The 21,829-nt window shown below is 29.6% G+C and overlaps 1 protein-coding gene across 3 annotated transcripts in view; it reads left to right on the top strand.

Moving 5' to 3' along the window:
* Positions 1 to 8,841, top strand: part of LOC133326591 (regulating synaptic membrane exocytosis protein 1-like) — an 81,989-nt gene extending 73,148 nt beyond the window's left edge. For all 3 annotated transcript variants that reach the window (XM_061535238.1, XM_061535223.1, XM_061535231.1), the window contains one exon: positions 8,733 to 8,841. In XM_061535238.1, the coding sequence (XP_061391222.1) occupies positions 8,733 to 8,747 (15 nt within the window). In that variant the 3' untranslated portion in view covers positions 8,748 to 8,841. The remainder of the gene's footprint in view (positions 1 to 8,732) is intronic.
* The last annotated feature ends 12,988 nt before the right edge of the window (positions 8,842 to 21,829 follow it).

Raw genomic sequence — 21,829 nt, 5'->3', positions numbered from 1 at the left:
AATCTAATCCGATTTGATCGATTTTCAGGAAACTTAACATACATCATGCTAGTCATGTGCATTATGTATATAGTTTGGTAACCATATACATTAAATCGGACGAAAAAGTATATGGGAGCTATATCTAGATCTGGACCGATTTTCAGAAAACTTAACACACATCATTCTAGAGCTAATTCCTTACGCTATGCCAAATTTCGTGCAAATCGAAAGGTATATAGGGACTTTGGTACACCATATACATTAAATCGGACGAAAAAGTATATGGGAGCTATATCTAGATCTGGACCGATTTTCAGAAAACTTAACACACATCATTCTAGAGCTAATTCCTTACGCTATGCCAAATTTCATGCAAATTGAAATATATATAGGGACTTTATTCTAGACTCAATTCAAAATTCATGTCAATTTTCATGCCAATCGAAGAATATACAGGGCCTTTGGTGCACCATTTATATAAAATCGGACGAAAATATATATGGGAACTATATTTAAATCTGAACCGATTTTTCCCAATATCAATAGGGTTCGTGCTTGGGCCAAACAAATGAGCTGTATCAAATTTCATCCAATTCGGAACATAAATGCGACCTGTACTTTGTTCACAATTTAACATGGAAAGACAGACGGACGAACATGCATAGATCGTCTTAAAAAGTGATTCTATGCATATTCCCAAAAGGAACCATGTGTCTATCTCGTTTCCTATTGCCTGTTACAAACACATGCACCAAGACATAATACCCTGTACCACAGATTGGTAAAGGGTATAAATACTCAAAAAACCGCCTGAGACAGGCGTGGACTCAAATTTCGATTCTAAAGAGTAAGACCAACAAACCGTCTATGAATGCCGGATTAGGGAAGTGGCAGGTAAGATGGTGGAAGAAGTGAGCAAAGACATAAGCATCGAAAAAAACAAGTATGAACAGCAATTTCGACCCCAACCTTCCGAGACAGACGGAGACTCAAACTCAAATTCACACAAACGAATGCCAGCAAAAAAGAAAATACATCCCTACGGCTAATATAAAAGAATACTGAGCCATCTCATAAAAGTTAAAGGAGGTCGTATGTTCAGAAAACGAGCACTGCATCGGAATTTTTCAAAAAAGGAAGATCACCGAAATCGCAGACGAATGTAAATCCCAAAAAAATGAGTCATCCCAAAAAGTTAAATGAGACTGCCAGGAGAATCCATCGTCTGAGGGCGGCTGTAATATTCAGCAGATAGACGAAATATTAAATACTAGAAATCCTAAGAGGTCTAACCGGATTTTAAACAAGAGGAAGAGGGTAGCAAGAGGGCGCTTTAGAGACGACGACAGTGATCGACGAGAATAGTGCCAAACTCTCTTCCGCTGATATAAAGAGAAACCTGACTGGAAACTTTTATTCAGAATAGAAGCGGTGTATCGGAAACACCCTTAAAGACTGGGAATCCCAAAAAACTAACCGTAACTTGAAAACCAAAAAGAGGTTGGCGTCAACTGGAGTCAACCTTTTTCGCGAAGGCCAGGCGACATTATACGTCCGGTATGCAGTGATCGACGAGAATAGTCGATGGATTAAATAATAAAATGATGGGCCACTTGCTACAAAGAGAGGCCCCATCGATCTGTACTGCTACGAATCCAATGGGGATTATTTAACTCTAGAATTTGCGTCCTCAAAGAATATACTCGTAGAAGGATCTTCAATCGGCAATTTTGAGTAAGACCGAAAATACCAGAAGCAAGAGGAGTCACATCTTGTGAAACTCTGATACCGGACTGATATTCGTGGGCTAGCGTAACACCAGTAAAAATACGCACTGGTATCTGTTTTCATACAGATTGCTTTCCGCTAGCAGGAAAGACGGTACTGAGACCTTTTATTAAAGAACCGGGAACTACAACTTCATTTGGTCTTGCAAATCACAATACGATCCTACAGGCGTAGAATCTAAACTCTATTTGTCTTATAGGAAATAAAATTATCTGTACCATTGAAATTTACCTCCTACGTTGCTCAATCGGAACAGTCGTCCACTATTACTGAAAAACAGGTGGACATTCTTCCATGAACAACTTCGTTGGATTTGACGATCAGTTAACCTTCTTTAGAATCACCACGATCGCATTGATACGACAAAAATGTGCATTCTATGGACAGAAGTTGTCTTCTGTAGACAGAAATCTTGCAGAGACAACCGAATTGGAAGTCTGGAATGACTTGTGGTAAATTTGTTTTTAACCGACTTCGATTAATATATAGTTCCCATATATAATTTCGTCCGATTTCCTATATATGGTGAAACAAAGCCTCTAAATGCATCCAAACGAAATTTAGCATATTGTACTGAATTTGAGTTAGAATGACTTTTTATTGAAATTTATTCAAATTTGGCTATAGCTCCCATTTTTATTTGTCCGATTGGCACAATATTTTGCAGATGGCAGATTAAGAAATAATTCTATATATAGTTATATTCTTTGTCATTCCGACTTTACTGTAAAATTGTTTATTTTGTTATTATTATTAATTTTTTTATTTTTCAAATTTAGTAGATAATTTTGTGTGCCTTTTCAATTTCTAATATTTGATTTCCTTTTTCCACATTTTTCTTAGAGTTCTAGAATGTATTACCCCCAACACCGCTTGTTTGAACAAAAAATCACATTAATTTTTCAAAAATAAATATTTGTTCTTGTAAATTTAATTAGCTTGTTCCAAACCTACCCTGCCATAAAAATAATATTGCCAAATAGTTTGTTAACCATTTCCCTGTAGATAGTAAATATGCAAAAAAATTAGTAATTGCTAACACCCCTACCCCGCCAATTGCCATTTATCACTAATAACACCATTTAACATTAAATTTCATTTTATTTATTATTAAAAAATAAAATAAATGTTTAAATCAAATCATTTCAAAAATATTAACTAGAAAAATATTCATGAAAACATTAACAGAAAAATAGATTTTTTTCATTAAAAAATAAGAAAAAAATGGCTAGAAATGCTAATAAGAAATATTTAGTTTTAAAATAATTAAAAAAAAAATCATTGAAACATTAACAGAAAAAAATATTCTATTATAGAAAAACAATTAATCAAAAATAATTAGTTATCAAAAAATGGCTAGAAATGCTAATAAAAAAATAATAATTAGTTCTAAAATACTTTAAAAAATAATTAAATTTAGAAAAAATCCAACGAGTGCTAATGTCCACCACCTCCAACATTAGTTAGGTTATAATCATCCCCCGGATTTTTTTCTAGTCTGAAGATTTCCAAGGTTGAATGAAGACACATTATCGACTAGAAACAACTTTAGAAGAGCAGCCAAAAAACGTCATTCAGTTGAAATAGTTGCCATTATGTTATATATATTTTGTTACAACAAAAAAATAATTGCTCTAAATTTTCAAATTCTTAGGGTCGTCCTTGTGTTTGGTTAGCCGGTGATGCCATACCCGAGGAGGAAGAAAATCAATGAGAAAAGTAAACGAAATAACAACACAAAAAGAAACAGTAATTATAATTGATATGGGGTCGTTTGTAAGTAATGTGTGACCCCACAGACCAACAACAACAACACTATTACACCATGGACAACAAAACATGAAAAAAACCCAACAAAAACAACAAACAATCAAATAAAGGTTGTTATGCCACTCAAAACACTAATCGAATCGATGATATTTATCCTAGAAATGATGTTGGCAACAATAACTCTATTTCACACAAACACATGCAAAACAAAACCACTAATACAACGAAACTTACATTTTTATACACACAAATACATACATACTATTATGAAGAGAAGAAGAAGAAGATGAAGGATAACGTGAGTTTTTCTTAATTTTTTTTTTAATTTACATGAAGTTTCCTGTATTAGCTAGACAAATGGAGCACCTTGTTTATAGAGCACTAATGATTTCGAAGGATTTCAAATTCATAAAAATTATATATAATTATGTATAAATTACAAAAGTTTTATAAATTGTTTTATATTTTATAAATATATATATATATATTAAAACCGTACGGTTTAATTTAAAAAAATAATAAACTAATAAAATTAGTATGTAAAATAAAATAAATTATTTATTCATATTTTATACAATTTATTGAATATGTATCAATATTTGTTAAATAATGTTTTTAATACAATTTATGTTATTGGTCCAAGATTTATACCCTCTCGCTAATGATGGTATGTACATTATGCTACGCTAAAATGTGTCTCATCGAAATATTGATTTTAGACCCCATGTTTATTTGGATCAATTTCATTTCAGACAAATTGGAATCGATTTACTAATGTATTTTGTACTAACTCTAAATCTGGGTCGAAGATGGGACCAATCGGTCCACTCCTTCGGGTGCCTCTCCCACAAATCTTTATAAATTAAATATTAAGCGAATGAATGTCCAATTTGACCCAATCTTTATACAACGAAATATTTTCTTTAATCCTAGATTAATTCAGAAAATTGAACCCCCTCGGTCCACTACTTCAGGTACCTCCCCCACAAAATGGTCAAAATGTTCAATTTTTATAAATCCAATATCAGGGGAATGGAATGTCCGATTTGAACTAAACTTTGCACAACCTATAATCTTTAACAAGCCTAGGTCAAGTCCAATGATGGGAACCATTGGTCCACTCGTTCTGGCCTCCTCCAAAAATGGTCAACATTTTCAATATTTAAAAATACAATATTAGGCGAATGGAATGCCCGATTTGAAAAAAACTTTGTACAACGTATTATCATTACCAAACCTAGATCAAGTCACAAAATGGACCCCTCGGTTTACTCCTTGTAGAACAACCACCCCCACTAAATGGTCCAAAATTTTCAATGTTTACAATTCCAATATTAAGGGAATAGAATGTTCGATTTGACCCAAATATCGTAATATTTCTATTAATCTTGGATCACGTCACAAAATGGGACCCATCGGTCCACACCATTGGATTCTTCTCTCGCAAAGTGTCAAAAAATTTAAATTTTTTTATAAATTCAATATTAAGAAAATGGAATGTTCGATTTGAACTCTACACATCGCCCAATCTTTACCAACTCTAAATCAAAGATAGGATCCAGCTGTCCGTCAACTCCTTCGGGTACCTCTCCCACAAAGTGACAACATTTTGGAAATTGGTTAATGCAAGAACAATCGTTTGGAATGTCCGATTGGAATACGTAATATCGTAATATTTCTTTCAATCCTAGTCAAGCCATCGGTCCACTTCTTCGCGTATCTCTCCCGAAAAGCTTCAACATTTTGAAAATTTATTAATCCAAAAACGAAGACGGGACCCGCGGTCTACTTCTTCTGATATCTCCGATGCTCTGTAATTTTCCTATTTTATAAACCAGTGAGCGGAGCAATATATTCGGACGGGGCCGACCATATTATACCCTACATAACTACCATTGATATTTAACTTTCTTGAAATTTATCTTTCTAGTTTGGTAATGGTAATACAAAACACTACCAACAAGTTTGTGGACCTCTTCCGACCTCTTCCATCAATGGAATTGTTGTTTTCCAACAGCTCCCCGGAGTGAAGATTCAAATTTTGTAATTTTTCACACAAGAGTCTTGTTCATTTGACCAGCTAAATATTGAGCGATCAAAATTGTCATTCCAGAAATCTGATCAGATCGCATTCCCCGTGGAAACATTGTGATGTTCCTATTGTGGCCTCTAGAGTGACTACAAAAAATAAGACTTCGGTACATTTCATCCAATAAATATCATTGGACTACCACAGAAAATTATAGGCGACTATCATGATCATAGATAGGAACTTCATGAACAATCTCATAGCGGACTCAATTTGGAGATCAAGCAATCCTCTTGTACATACTGTCAAATTCTGTGGTCTGTGGCCTTCAGGAGTAAATATTTATGTTATACATACAATGTTTACACAAAAGTCTGGGTCCATTTGACCCGTTAAATATTGGCCGATTATCATAAATTATACCCCGGTCAGATCAATTTCTTGTGTTCGGATCATTTTTGTGGTCTATAGAGCGATCAGAAAAACAAACAAAAACGTTGTCGGTCCATTTCATACCCTAAATATTAAACGAGCATTACCAAAAACAATAAGGTTGGATCTTCTTTGAGCCGAACCGAACGTACATGGAAAATTTCGTAAGTATTGGTCCATAACTGTGGCCTGTACTGTGTTTACCAATTATAATGGACAGACGGGCGGACTCACATATCTAGATCAGCTTGTCGGGATATGATATAAGCGTTAATAAGTCCGTTCTCCGCGTTCTCCTTTTTTATGTCACTGCATATAACGGGTTTTCAGTTACACTCTGACGCATTCCTAGTCTAGAGTCAATATTTCGGGAACATTACAACATGGGGTATAACTTCTGATATTTATATCTGCATACATTCTGAGCAACAAGATTTTGGCAGGGTGGATAATTTCTTATGTGGACGAAATGCAAGGGTCAAGTATATTAAGAATCCAGAAGGTCCTAAATCGTTTTAGGTCAAGTTTTGGAGTTATGGCGTAATGAGTTAAACGGTTCTTTAGCCGGTTTGTTTTTGCAGCTGATATGCCTTCAGTCAAAACGCATAAATTGCAGATTATGAAGAACTGTCGGTTATATGATGGTCCCATGAGCTCATAATGCCAAACACATTAATAACATTTATTTGCAGGATGATCCTTCAATTCTCACAAAGGTTTCGCTTCAAAGTTGTCTTCCAGTGTCATTTGTAGGACAAACCAGTGAGCGGAGTAGTATAGTCGGATGGGGCCCACCATACGATACCCTACACAACTACCACCGAACTCTAACTTTCTGCGGATTTTTATTCCAAGCCTGTGCAATATTTTGTGATAGTTGCACCCTCTTGCACTTCTTCCTAACACTGACTTATTTTCCGAATATTACTAATATTCAGTACAGTCCTTCTAATTACTTGTCCATATTCCCTTCACCGTGGGTTGGGTTGTGATGTTCGGCTTATAATTGTGGCCTATAGATCGACTCGAAAAAAAAACAAACAAAAAATAAGTTTTTGGTCCATTCATCCCAAAATTATTATCTGATCATCAACGAAAATTATAGACGTTGTCCTTGATCATAACTGGAACCTCAGGGAACATTTCAAAGCGATCAGCGCTATATTTCCGCCCTCTAGTGTGGTAATGGTTTATTAAATAATATCTGAATACGTAAGCACCTGTAAATATTTAAAAGTAACTCCCACATCCGAGTACATACGACGACAAAATTGGTATCAATTTAAAGGTCAACCACTCCTCTTCGATATACTATCTACTTATCGGGTCTATGTCCTTCAGGAGTAAATATATACGCATAGAATACAAATTATGTAATTTTTCACACTAAAGTCAGGGCCCATTTGGCCCGCTAAATATTGACCGATCTTTATCGAAACACACATGCTTATTCTTTGGCCCGATCCCCTTCTCCATGTAAAAATTTGCGATGTTTGGACCCTAATTGCGGCCACTAGAGCGACCAGAAGTTCAGACCAATGGTCCATTTCATCCCCAAAATATTAAACGATTTTTACCAAAAACAATAGGGGTCTTCATTGGGCAGAACCCATCCTACATGCAAAATTTCCTGAAGATTGGTCCATAACTGTCGCTGGCAGTCGCTAAATGGTCAGGTCGTTAGGGAAAATCAAATTATTCGTAAAATTGCAATAACTTGAAAATACAAATGAATTTCGAAATAGCTGGACTTCTCAGCTTTCGTATCACAAACATTTCTTTACAATACCTCAAGTAGTTCAAAAGTTAGGACACAAAACATAACCTTAAATTTTTCCATTTTCGCCAATTCAATCAACTGCGTTAGGAAAAATCAAGCTATTGGTAAAATTGCAATAACTTTCAAATGAGCTGAGATATTTCAAAAAATCCAATGGTTATTACTTTGTCTAAACATCACATAGAATTGCGATATTTTGGCTCGGCCTCGGAATCTAGATACTCAGAACGTTTTTTTTTTACCCTCAGCCTTAAGGCCCCTTCGAAATATTGGTTTTATACTCCATGCTCGTTTGGACCAAATCCCGCAGATTTATTTAAATGAATTCAATACAATTATTTGAAAATTGAAATTATTTTTAGAATCATATTTATATTCGATACATATTACTGAGATAATTTTTTATTTGTCTCAAGAATTGTTCTCAGCTCACCAATATTTTTCTACATAGAAACCTTACGGATTTAAGTCTACGGATTTAGAGGAATAATAAAAATTGAGTAAATAAACAAAAATATTTTTATAATTAAATTCCATAATTAATTATTACAGAATACATTTTATTATAAATAATAATTTTCGTTATTTGAATTTTGTCTTGTAAGGGCAGTGATTATTTGAAAGTAGTTTTTAAGTGATTATTTATACTCTTTCGAGTCGAGCTTAATGATCTACATTTATTTAATATTAAAAATAAATAATCCTATTGGTTTCTTTATAACGTAATTGTACTATAATAAATAATTAATTATAAGAAAAAAAATTTTAATTTTTTAAAAAAATTCTATTTATGTAAAATATAAAAAATAAGCATTTCCAGCCATTTTTGTAAACTTTTTCATACAACAATTTCATTAATATTTTTCTGGATTTTATTTAATGAAATAATATATGAATTTTATTCTTTTTTATAACATTTCTTTCTAATAATGGTTATTATGGACTTTACAGATGTCTGCCACTTAGCGACCTAATATTGGATAAAAACAGAATTAATGATTATTAGCGACGATGGTGATGATGATGATGATGAAAATACTGAAAATGATGATGACGAGCAAGGAATCCATTACACGTGAACTAAAACAACAGCAGCAGCAACAACCACACAGAGGATCATTAAAAACGAAAAAAAAAATATTTTTTTCTTTTTTTACACTCAAAAAAAAAAGAGAAAACCATTTCAATACATACATACAAACATACTTACAAAATTAATTTAAATGAAAATAATCTAACAAATCAGGACATTTAAAGGTTTAAAATAACAACTCTACGAAAAAGACGAAGAAGAACAAACGGCTTAAAATAAAAACAACAACAACCACATGAACATGATTCTTAAAGAAAACTAAATTTTGAAAGGAAGGACGAAAAGAAGAAGAAGAGATAAAAAACAAGAAAATTGCATTTAATACCACAAATTAAATTTAGACAACAAAAAATCAACAACAACAAGAAGAAAACTTTGAAAACAAACCAAAAATGAAATGAATGAAAAAAATAAAATCTTCAAGACCTTGTAATATATTTAAAATAATTAATAAATAATATTATTTGTTAAATTTAACTTAACAAACAACAACAACAGTCATTGAACATACAATATATATATACACAAACCAAAAATAATTATATATAGAAAATAAAATCTTTATTACTCCTTGAGAAGTAACAAAAACAAAAATCAGAGTATAAAAAAATTATTATTATAAAAAAAAAAGAAAAACAAAAACCAAAAACTTGATAGTTAATATTTACTACTATTATAAAACTATAAAAAAACAAATAATATAAATTATAATTATTATAAAGAAAAAAAAATGATTATATAATTTTTAAGTATAAATTTAAAGAAAATCTTTAACAAAAAACACACGACCATTCTTTAATGAACAAAGAAGAAAAAAATAAAAATAACAACAGAACAAGAAAAAATATAATTAATATTATTAAAAAACAAATTTTTATTATTACTAAAAAAATATTAAATTAAAAACAAAAAATAATAAAAATTTGCTAATTACAAAAAAAAAAATAATAACTAACTAAATTCTAATACCAAAAAAAAAAAAAAAACACTCTGTAACACAACAACAACAGTCAGTAAATATTATTTTACTTTTATTTTTTTTCTCAAAATCAACAGCAACAACAAATTAATTTAGAATGAATAATAAAAAAATGATTACAAAAACAACAAAAACATACTTTGTATATAGTTTATTCATATACATATATATAAATAAATATATCAACAAAAAATAAATACATAAACAAATAGTAATTCAAGCAGAGTTTATTATTAACAGGAGACAAAACTATATATATTTATTATATATACAGCATTTGATTGAGTTTTTAGAAAAAAAAAATAATAATTAAAATTTCATAAAATTCTAAAATTTTGAAGTAAAAATTACTAAATTTTCAAAAATATATTTTTCCATTTTTCTGCTAATATTTCGCACATAAAAATTCGAAAATTTTAATAATGTCTACATCTTAAATTCTCATTTGTTATCTATATTCGAAATAAAGTTCGAAAATATAAAATCTGACAATATATATATTTCGGAAAAAAATTTGACAATTCAAAATTGACTTTTATAAATAAATATAGATTTTTTTTTTAAATTTAATAAACTTGAAGTCTTCAGAATAATAATATGCATATATTTAAAATATATTAATTTCTAAAAAAAATTCAATACATTTTCTGGAATTTAAATTCTATATATTATATATAGAATTTTCAATTTAAATCGATACAAATTCAAGGGTCATTATACCCTTCACCACACTGTGGTACAGGGTATTATGTCTTTGTGCATATGTTTGTAACAGGCAAAAGGAATCGCGATAGACCCATGGTTCCTTTTGAGAATATGCATAGACTCACTTTCTAAGTAGATTTATGCATGTCCGCCCGTCTGTCTGTCCACGTTAAATTGTAAACAATGTACAGGTCGTATTTATGCTCCGATTTGGATGAAAGTTGACACAGGTCACTTATTTGGCCCAAGGACGAACCCTATTTTTAATTGGGAAACATCGGTTCAGATTTAGATATAGCTCCCATATATAGTTTCGTCCGATTTTATGTAAATGCTGTACCAAAGTCCCTATATATCTTTCGATTTGCACGAAATTTGACACAGCGTACTGAATTGAGTCTTGAATGATGTGTGCAAAATTTCGTGAAAATCGGTTCAGATTTAGATATAGCTCCCATATATATTTTCGTCCGATTTTATGTAAATGGTGCACCAAAGACCCTATATATTCTTCGATTTGCACGAAATTTGGCGTAGCGTACTGAATTAAGTCTAGAATGATGTGTGCTAAATTTCGAGACAATCGTTTCAGATTTAGATAAAACTCCCATATATATTTTCGTCCGATTTAAGGTAAATGATGCACCAAAGTCCCTATATATCATTCTATTTGCACGAAATTCGGCATACCGTACTCGATTAAGTCTAGAATGATGTGTGCAGAGTTTCGTGAAAATCGGTTCAGATTTAGATATAGCTCCCAAATATAGTTTCTTCCGATTTAAGGTAAATGGTGCAACAAAGTCCCTATATATCTTTCGATTTGCACGCATTTTGGTATAGAGTACTGAATTGAGCCTAGAATGTCGTGTGTTTAGTTTCGTAAACATTGGTTCAGATTTAGATATAACTCCCATATATATTTTCCTTCGATTTTATGTAATTAAATGTAAGATTCAGTCATAAAAATTCGAAACATGATTTAATGTAGTTCGAAATTTTCATAGAAAATTGGAAAATTTGAAGTGTTGAGTATTTTCGAATTTATATTCCAAAATAAATATATGTTCTATTTTTTTAACATTTCCAGTAAGAGATAGCCATAAGAATTTAAAAAATTATTTATTCAAAGTCGAAATATTCTTAAATAAATTTGAACATTTAAAGTGCTAAATTTTTACAAAATTAAAATAAATACAACTTCATCTTTTTAATATTTCCAAAAAAAATGTATTTAACTTCGAAATTTTCTTTAAACAAATTCGAACATTTAAAGTATTTAAATTTATTCGAATTCAAATTCGAAATTCCTAAAACAAAAATAAAATTGAATTCGAAAATAAAATAAATGCATTTTTTAAATATTTTTTCGTATTAAAGCAAGACAACATCCGCAAAAGTTCCAAAAATTTTTTTCATGAAATTGGATTTCTTTTTTTTTTAAAGGGTAGTGTTGAAAATTTTCGACTTATTTTCCATTTTTAAGTTATTTTTCTAGTTTTAACGTGTAAAACTCAGACATTAAAAATTAAAAAAAAATTATTTCATTCAAAACATTATTTAATGAGTTTTTAAATTTTATTAAAAAACAAGTGTTGAAAAATTTCGAACATATATTCCAAATTAATATAAATTCATGTTATTTTTTTACATTTCCTGCAAGACCCCCAATATAAAAACTCGAAAACAATAGTTGTCATTAAACAAATTCGAACATGAAGTATTTACATTTTTTAAATTGTTCGAAAAGTTTCAAATATATTTATTCGAATAGGCCTCACACAAAATCAAAAATTGTGATAGTTGCACCCTCTTGCCCGATTAGAGATCAACAGCACCTCCTCCTTATACTGACATATTTTCCGAATATTACCAATATTCAGTACAGCCCTTCTAATTACTTGTCCATATTCCCTTCACCGTGGGTTGTGTTGTGATGTTCGGCTTATAATTGTAGCCTATAGATTGAATCGGAAGAAAAAAAAACACAAAAAATAAGTTTTCGGTTCACTTCATTTCAAAATTATTTTCTGATCATCACCGAAAATTATAGGCGTTGTACTTGACCATAGCTAGAAGCTCATGGAACATTTCAAAGCGATCAGCGCTATATTTCCGCCCTCTAGTGTGGTAATGGTTTATTAAATAATATCTGAATACGTAAGTACCTGTAAAGATTTACATGTAACTCCCGAGTACATACGACAATATAATTGGTATCAATTTAAAGGCCAACCACTCCTCTTGGATATTCTATCAACTTTTCGGCTCTATGTCCTTCAGGATTAAATATATAAGCTATAGAATACAAATGTTGTCATTTTTCACAGAAAAGTCAGGATCCATTTGACTCGGCATGATATCCTTCTCTATGTAAAAATTCGAAATGTTTGGGCCATAATTGCGGCCTCTGGAGCGGCCAGAAGAACCGACAAAAATTTAGTATTTGGCCCATTAACCGATCTTTTCCAAAAACAATAGGGGTCTTCATTGGGCCGAACCCATCCTACATGCAAAATTTCGTGAAGATTGGTCCATAACTGTGGCCTGTATCGTGTTTACAAATTATAATGGACAGACGGACGGACGGAAGGACACACATGTCTAGATCGAGCTAGTCGAGATATGACGATCGCTACACTTATAGGTAGGTCTAGAACCAATATTTAATGGCGTTACAAATTCTATGGGGCTGCACAAAGCTATAATACCCTGACAACATAGTTGTGTAGGGTATAAAAATCACAAAAATATTTCATAAAAAACTTCAATTTAAAAAAATTATTTCAAAATTTACGAATATAATTCAAAATCTCTATTGGCTAAACATTCCACATATATTTTCAATTTTTTTTTTTATTCTGTTCTTAACATTCTTTTTTCAAACATTTCTTGAATTAATTCACTTAACATTTAAATTGAGGTCTCATTGGGAGACCAGGAAATTGGTATTAATTTCCTTAAGTCTTCGTCTAATGTTCTTGATAAAAAAAACACCACCCCACAGTTACTGAATATACGTATCTGTTGTGACGTCTGAAAGTATGCTACGTTTTTAAACAATTCTCTTAATGAATGCGACCAATAAATTAGTCTTACTCGGTTGAACACCACAAATACCAACCATTACTAAACTAATATTCTTTGTTGCCTAAAAATATGCTATAGTTTATTTAATAACCATTCACAATAGTGTGAAAGAATTCAGCAGTTTCTTATTCGTCTTTTGTGTGGGGATTTATTGAAAAATCAAGTTTTAATTTAAAAAAATAATTTTCGATTTTTTCTTTGTATTATTTTGTTTAAGAAAATGATAAATCTATTAAAATTATAATAAATAATAAATTTTATAAATAAAATATATATAAAAAAATGAGTACCTACAAATTATAGAATGAGCTGTAAAAAGAGATACCTGCTTGAAAGTTACAAAAACCAAAAAACACAACATACATGCATACATACAGAAATCCATTTCAATATAATAGACATACCACAATATGTAATAACCAAATTTAAATTAATTAAAAAAACTCCTTGTTTTATAGTCCAAAAATTCATATTTAAATAAATTTGAAAAATAAAAATAAATAAATTGATAATAAAAGAAATATTTTGAATAAATAAACAATGTTTAAAATATAAACCAAATGAATTATTTCATTTCATATATAGCTTATATTTTATTTTTAACTTAAATTTAATCTAATTTTTTCATCATTCTTCAAATATCATTTTTAATGTCTTATTGATGGAGGTGTTTGTTAGTATTTAATGAAAGTAAATAAATATATAATGAAAAAATATAGAAAATAAATTTTTAAATTGTTTTTTTTTTAAATTTTTTTTAAATTATATTTCCAATTTCTTCTCCTATAGTTTTTATTTTTTTTTTTAATAATCTCAAATCTGAATAGATATTTAAAAATTGAAATCTATATAGAATTTGTACAGCTGGTAGCAATGATTAAATGATTAATCATATAATAATAAAAACTGGTTCTCCTATGAAGAAAATATCTCAACATGTAGAACGCACAATAATTCAATATTTGGTTTCACAAAAACAAAAAATAGAAAATAAAAAAAAAATAAATCATTTTAAATCAACATAAACAAAGATCGGCGTTGTATTCCTGTTAAATTCAAAATTCTCAAAATAAAATTTTCATGATTTCATGATTTCCAAAAATAATATTGAAAATGTACCTAATGTGTATTTGAACTTTATCCAATTAAGAAAAACAAATATTTACTAATTTTTGGTAGAAGAAGAACAATATTCTCATTTTCAATTTTGCCTCACGGGATACAAAGGATTAAGTTTGAAATCACATAGTCCTGATGTTCATTAGACAGTCTTAATTGTCTCATTCGTGTGGTTTGTTGATAAGAGAGCTGAGGAGAATAGCCACCCTCTTTCACCATCAAACTGAAAATTGTCTAATGTTGAACAGGAAAAAATGTTTGCCGTCCGATCAAAAAAAAAAGTTATTGTAAAATCTCATGATCATAACTTTTAAATTTTCAATCCAAATTTTTTAAATTTCTAACTTCAGAAATTCCCAAGATATTCAGATTATTTAGAAAATTTTTCTTTTCTTTCATTGTGAGATTTTACTATATAACATATGCATCACATACACACTCACATTTACCTTAATACTCATAAATTCTAAATTGAAAGAAAAAAATAAATAAAAAAATATCCATCCATATTAAAAATTCTAAAAACAGAATTTCCTAAAACGCAAGAAATTACGAAAGTAAGAAAGAGAAAAAGAAAATATATATTTTGTAATATATTCAAAATAGAAATAAATATTTAAAGCATATAAAGAAAAAATCGTATAAAGAAAATTCTTACATGACGGGACATTAAAAATGATATTTGCTTTTGGGAATTAAACAAACAATTTTTTATTATTTATATTTATTTATTTTTTTCTATATTTTTATTTATTTTTTTTCAATATTTATATATATTTTTTTTAATTTTTTAATTGACCTTCAGCCGGATCAACATCAAACAGAATTATAAATTTCCAGGTCAAATATAAACAACAACAGCATTTATTTGTTGATAACGAGGAATTGTCTTTCAATTTTTTCCTCAATTCTGCAATTAAAAAAAAATAAATAATTTTCAGGATAAGCATGGATTAAAGACTATTTTTTCAGTAACACTTAAATTTTTTTGAAATTTCAAAGTTTATAGCGAATATTTCCAGCTCAGAAATTAGTTACTTCTACAGTAAAGTCTTCAAATGGCCGTAGTTTCATTTCTTTCTATAGAAAAATATTCACACTCAATCTGGATATAATATTTTATTTGGAAAATAATTACAGACTTTGAGGACTGGCATTTTTTATATATGAAACAAAAATCCCCAAGTTCTTGGGACAATTAGTTTATGGAAAACAAATCATATGTTTAAAATTGAGTTTCTAACAAAAAAATATATATATATATATCAGAAGAGATTTTTTTTCTATAGAAACAAAAACCAAAAAAAATGAAAATATTTACATGTTCTCAGGACTGGCCTTTTATATATGAAAAAAATGTCCAAGCCCTCAGGACAATTGCTTTATAGCAAACAAATCACAAGACAAATTTTTTCTATAGGAAACAAATCGCATTTGCGATTTTTATTAACCCATTCAATTTTTTCCTATAAAAATACGAAAGCACTTTTAGGGTTTTTCGACTCCACAAAAAAGAAAATGTGGGGCCTTGTAAAATGAGTTCGCCTATCGATTCACCTTGAGTTCGCCTATCGATACTCCTATAGAAAAATAGTGTCTTTCTACAAAAAATTCACACTCATTATTTTTCTAATAAAATATTATTTATTTAAAAAAAAAATTATCAAGCCCTTGGAATAATTGTTTTATAAAAAACAAATCGCAAGTCAGATTGACTAGTTAAAGAACAAAAAACATAGGCCATCAGAACAGATGTTTTCTATTAAAAAAATCACAGGCTTTCAATGCTGTAAAAATCAGAAGAAATTTGCAGCCATTTAATTTTAATTCATTTCCTTTCCTATAAAAAGTTTTAAGGAACTTTTCTATTAAAAAAAAAATAGCGGCTTTGTAAAATGAGTTCCACATATCGATTCAATTGCAGCCGTAGTTGCTTTCTACACAAACAAAAAAAGACACACACTCCGTCTGGACATAATATTTTGTTTGAATAAAATATACAGGCTTTCAGGAGAAAATGAGAGCCTGTAAATAGAAAATCAAATCCCCAGGCTCTAGATTTTTTTATACGAAAAAAATTGACCTGTTGTCCTGAGAATTGTTTCTATACGAAAAATTCTGACCTGTGCTCCTGAGATTTTTTTATACGTGTGTCTATACAGCCTGACTGCTACCGAAGAAAAATGATAATAGACGATAGTCTTATCTCTGAAAGTACAACATTTGAAAACAAAAATAACTTGAAACGATCCAACATCTGATGGTACTCTGGTCTGCTTTCAGGAAAGATCCGATATATAAGCATAATTGTTTTCGATTTGAATAAAACTTTGCACAAACTTGTATCTTTGCCAAAGCTATATCATGTCCGAAGATAGATCATAAAAAGTAGTCCTGAGGCTACCCAGATGGATTTCTTTCTATCAAATAGACCCCAGGGGACCTCAGAATTTTTTATCTGTCAAAAAAGGAGGAGGTGACTTTTTCTATTGAATAACATTTACTCTGACCTTTTTCTTTAGAAAATATTTCTTAAACATCCTTGAGGACATTTTTTCTGCAAAAATAAATCGCCAGGCCTCCATGAGGACGACTCTTTTCTCTATTAAAAATACTCAGGCCTCCATGAGAGCTCTTGTCTTAAGGAAAAAATTCTGATGTGTCCTTTTTATAACAGAAAGTCCATAAGGTGTCCCATTTTCTATAAAAAAATCTTCACCACCCGGAAATGTTTTTCAGACCTTCCAGAGGTTGCCTGAAATTTATTTTTTCATACAAATCTGACTTTTGCGCTATTTTCTTACGTTAGAAAAAATCTTCCGAACTATTTAAGATTCTTTATTATTTTCAATAAAAAAAGAGATCCTCTCCATCTGGAGCTCACGATGGAGAGCGTGCGGATAGATTCTTTCGAACTTCATTACGAATCTCATCTTGCCCTTGATGATGTGAACCTCCCTCCCCGAAATCAAATTTGCGTCTCGCCCCACGAGTTTTCGAAGATACGAAACAGCACGTTTGTAGTGCTTCGCATCAGTTACTTCTCGGGCATTTCCAACCTTTGAGCCGCTGTCCGTTGCTGGGATCTCGATAGATTCCACATTATAGGACATCGCCTCAGTCGCAGATTGCTTCTGAAGCTTATTGTCGACAAGTGCCGACACAGGACCTGTTGGAGTCAGACTTGAAGTCTACGCTTCCTTCGTTTAGGCTACAATAATCCCCCTGTGTAGACTTGGCCGGGATCACCGTGATGTCTAGCTCATCATCATTAAAAAAAAATGAAAAAAAAAAATTGTAACAAAAAAAAAGCTGGCAACCCATAATTTGTTTCCTCTAAAAATTCGAAATTGGGCTTTATGTCTCCAATGGAAAATTATATTCTTCTAAGAAAATCAATGACCTTGGGTGCACTAGCCCTCATGACTGTCCTCTGTATAGATAAAAAAAGTCCCTCAGAAATACAACGGCACAATTCTTTTTTATTTATTTTTTATAAAAAAAATCTCAAGTCCTCTTCATATATTTTTCTTCTACAAAAATAAAAATCTTATAAATGACACAGACCCCATAATTTTCCCCTATTAAAAATTTGAAAAATAACTTGGGCTTGGGACAGAAAATCAATGGTATTGTAAAGAAAAAACATTTTAAGGATTTTTTAAATGGGTGCACAACCCCTTCAGGCCTGTCTTCTTTTATAAAAAAAAACACACAACCCCTCAGAACTACCCTCTTTTATAGAAAAAATAGTCATTCACAAATTCATCGGCATGATTATTATTATTTTTTTTTTAATCTCAAGGCCTCTTTATATATTTTTCATCAACAGAAAAAATTGTCAACCCATATTTTTTCCCACAAAACAAAAGGAAGTCCTTCAAAAATTCATCAGCATGCTTATTTTTTTAATCTCAAGGCCTTTATACATATATATATATATATATATATATATTTTTTTTCAACAAAAAAAAGATTGTCAACACATATTTTTCGGCACAAAACAAAAGTAAGAACTTGGGTTTTATTCCTCAAAAAAAGAAAATCCATGGCCTTGTAAAGAAAATACTCACAAATTTCCATGACTAGTTTTTCGAAAAGGTGCAAAAAACCCTCAGGACTGTCGTCTTTAGATAATAAATCTGATATTTATTTTTCATCTACAAAAAAAATCTTTTAAAAATATCAAAAGGAATTACAAATTTTTAGGGCTTACCTTAGTGGCTCAAAAAAAAATATTCTTTTAAAAATCCATCATCATTAAAAAAAAATGAAAAAAAAAAATTGTAACAAAAAAAAAGCTGGCAACCCATAATTTGTTTCCTCTAAAAATTCGAAATTGGGCTTTATGTCTCCAATGGAAAATTATATTCTTCTAAGAAAATCAATGACCTTGGGTGCACTAGCCCTCATGACTGTCCTCTGTATAGATAAAAAAAGTCCCTCAGAAATACAACGGCACAATTCTTTTTTATTTATTTTTTATAAAAAAAATCTCAAGTCCTCTTCATATATTTTTCTTCTACAAAAATAAAAATCTTATAAATGACACAGACCCCATAATTTTCCCCTATTAAAAATTTGAAAAATAACTTGGGCTTGGGACAGAAAATCAATGGTATTGTAAAGAAAAAACATTTTAAGGATTTTTTAAATGGGTGCACAACCCCTTCAGGCCTGTCTTCTTTTATAAAAAAAAACACACAACCCCTCAGAACTACCCTCTTTTATAGAAAAAATAGTCATTCACAAATTCATCGGCATGATTATTATTATTTTTTTTTTAATCTCAAGGCCTCTTTATATATTTTTCATCAACAGAAAAAATTGTCAACCCATATTTTTTCCCACAAAACAAAAGGAAGTCCTTCAAAAATTCATCAGCATGCTTATTTTTTTAATCTCAAGGCCTTTATACATATATATATATATATATTTTTTTTTTCAACAAAAAAAAGATTGTCAACACATATTTTTCGGCACAAAACAAAAGTAAGAACTTGGGTTTTATTCCTCAAAAAAAGAAAATCCATGGCCTTGTAAAGAAAATACTCACAAATTTCCATGACTAGTTTTTCGAAAAGGTGCAAAAAACCCTCAGGACTGTCGTCTTTAGATAATAAATCTGATATTTATTTTTCATCTACAAAAAAAATCTTTTAAAAATATCAAAAGGAATTACAAATTTTTAGGGCTTACCTTAGTGGCTCAAAAAAAAATATTCTTTTAAAAATCCATGCCTTGGTGGCTCCACAAAAAAATTTTGGTGGCTACTTAAATTTTTAATCTACGCCTTGGTGGCTGCTTAAAAAAATATTCTTTTAAAAATCCACACTTTGGTGGCTATTAAAAAAATAAATCCACGCCTTGGTGATTACTTAAAAAAATAAATCCACTCCTTGTTGGCTGCTTAAAAAAATGTTCTTTTGGTGAGTTCCAAAAAAAATTTTTTTTTTCAAAATCCTCGCCTTAATGGCTGCTTAAAAAATATTTTTTTTAAATACACGCCTTAATGGCTACTTAAAAAATATATTTTTTAAAAAATCCTCGCCTTAATGGCTGCTTAATTTTTTTTTTAAATCCACGCCTTAATGGCTACTTAAAAAATTCTTTAAAAAATCTACGCCTTTGTGGCTCGTTAAGAATTTTTTTAATAAAAAAAATCGCAAATTGTAAACAAAATTTCAGATTTTTCTATAATATAACTAGATATTTAAAAATTCAAAAAATATATAAAAAATTAACTGCATTTTGATTGAATTTTTTTATAAATAAATTTAAAAAAATTTAAAATTTTGATTATTTATTTTTTTATTATTATTATTTTTTTTTTATTGCTAAATAATAAAAAATAACGTAAATAATAATATTATTTGTAAAATAAATTAAAACAAAAAACTAACAAAAAAAGTATACCAAAGACAAAAAATTATTATTTTTTTTTTAATTAAAATGACAAAAATGAAAATAAAATAATAATAATTTTCTCTAATACCAAAATAAAAATCATAGAACTAAAAACAATACACCCTCCCTACATACATACCAACATACATACATACATAGTTGCAACACTTGGCATAAATTATTTATTATTATGGAAATTAATAAAACAAAAACACCTACAAACAAACAAGTTAAAATAAAATAAATAGTTATATATACAAGAAAACATACATTATTATATATTTACTTATTATTATTATGATTATTAATTATTATTATTAAATAAAAAGCAACAAACAAAAATAATTAACAGAAAGACAAACCATAAAAATGAAAATGGAATAAAACAAGCAACCAAAAAACAAAATTACAAAAACACATAACAAAAACCAAAAAAAAAAACAACAACAACACTTATTATCTCGACCATGACACAAAATAGTCGAGAAACGACAATAAACTGTGAAAAAATTGTGTTTAATATTTAACAAAAAAAAAAATTAAAAAAAAAAACAAATACAAAATAAAACTAAAAAACCAAATCTCTAAAATAAAAATATTATAAAAAATCCAAAATTATAAAACAATAACAGATTCTCTTTAACAAAAACCATAAAATAAAAAAAATACAACTACAACAAAACTTTATTTCATTATGTCTTTAAAACAAACAAAAAATAACAACAACAACCAAAAAATAAATTCTAGTAACAAAAACTACATTAACAACAACAACAAAACTAAAAGAAAATCTCATATTTAAACAAAAACAATGTGAACATATTGCATTATAAATAAAATATAATAATATTAAATAAAAAAACCAAACAAACAAATTATTATGAAAAAGAAAAGAAAATTTAACAAAAAATATGAAAAAATTGTTTTCTAATAAAAAAAATAAAAAGAAAAAAAATCTGTCCATATGGTGTTTTAATTAATGGGGAATGGCGATATTCAGAAGCGATCGGAAGAACAATGGGTTTCATTCATTTAGGCCAGCCGGCTTTTCAATGACAGACTCCATGTAGAGTCATTGGGAAAACTCAGCATTGGCGTCGAGGGCTTATCATCACGATAGATGATAAGAGAGAGAGAGATATGCACAGAGATGCA

Source organism: Musca vetustissima, unplaced genomic scaffold (genome assembly GCF_032173495.1).
Source record: "Musca vetustissima isolate MV318-11 ecotype Yass unplaced genomic scaffold, APGP_CSIRO_Mvet_v1 utg55918, whole genome shotgun sequence".
Lineage (NCBI taxonomy): Eukaryota > Metazoa > Arthropoda > Insecta > Diptera > Muscidae > Musca > Musca vetustissima.
This window is presented reverse-complemented; position numbering and strand designations above follow the sequence as displayed.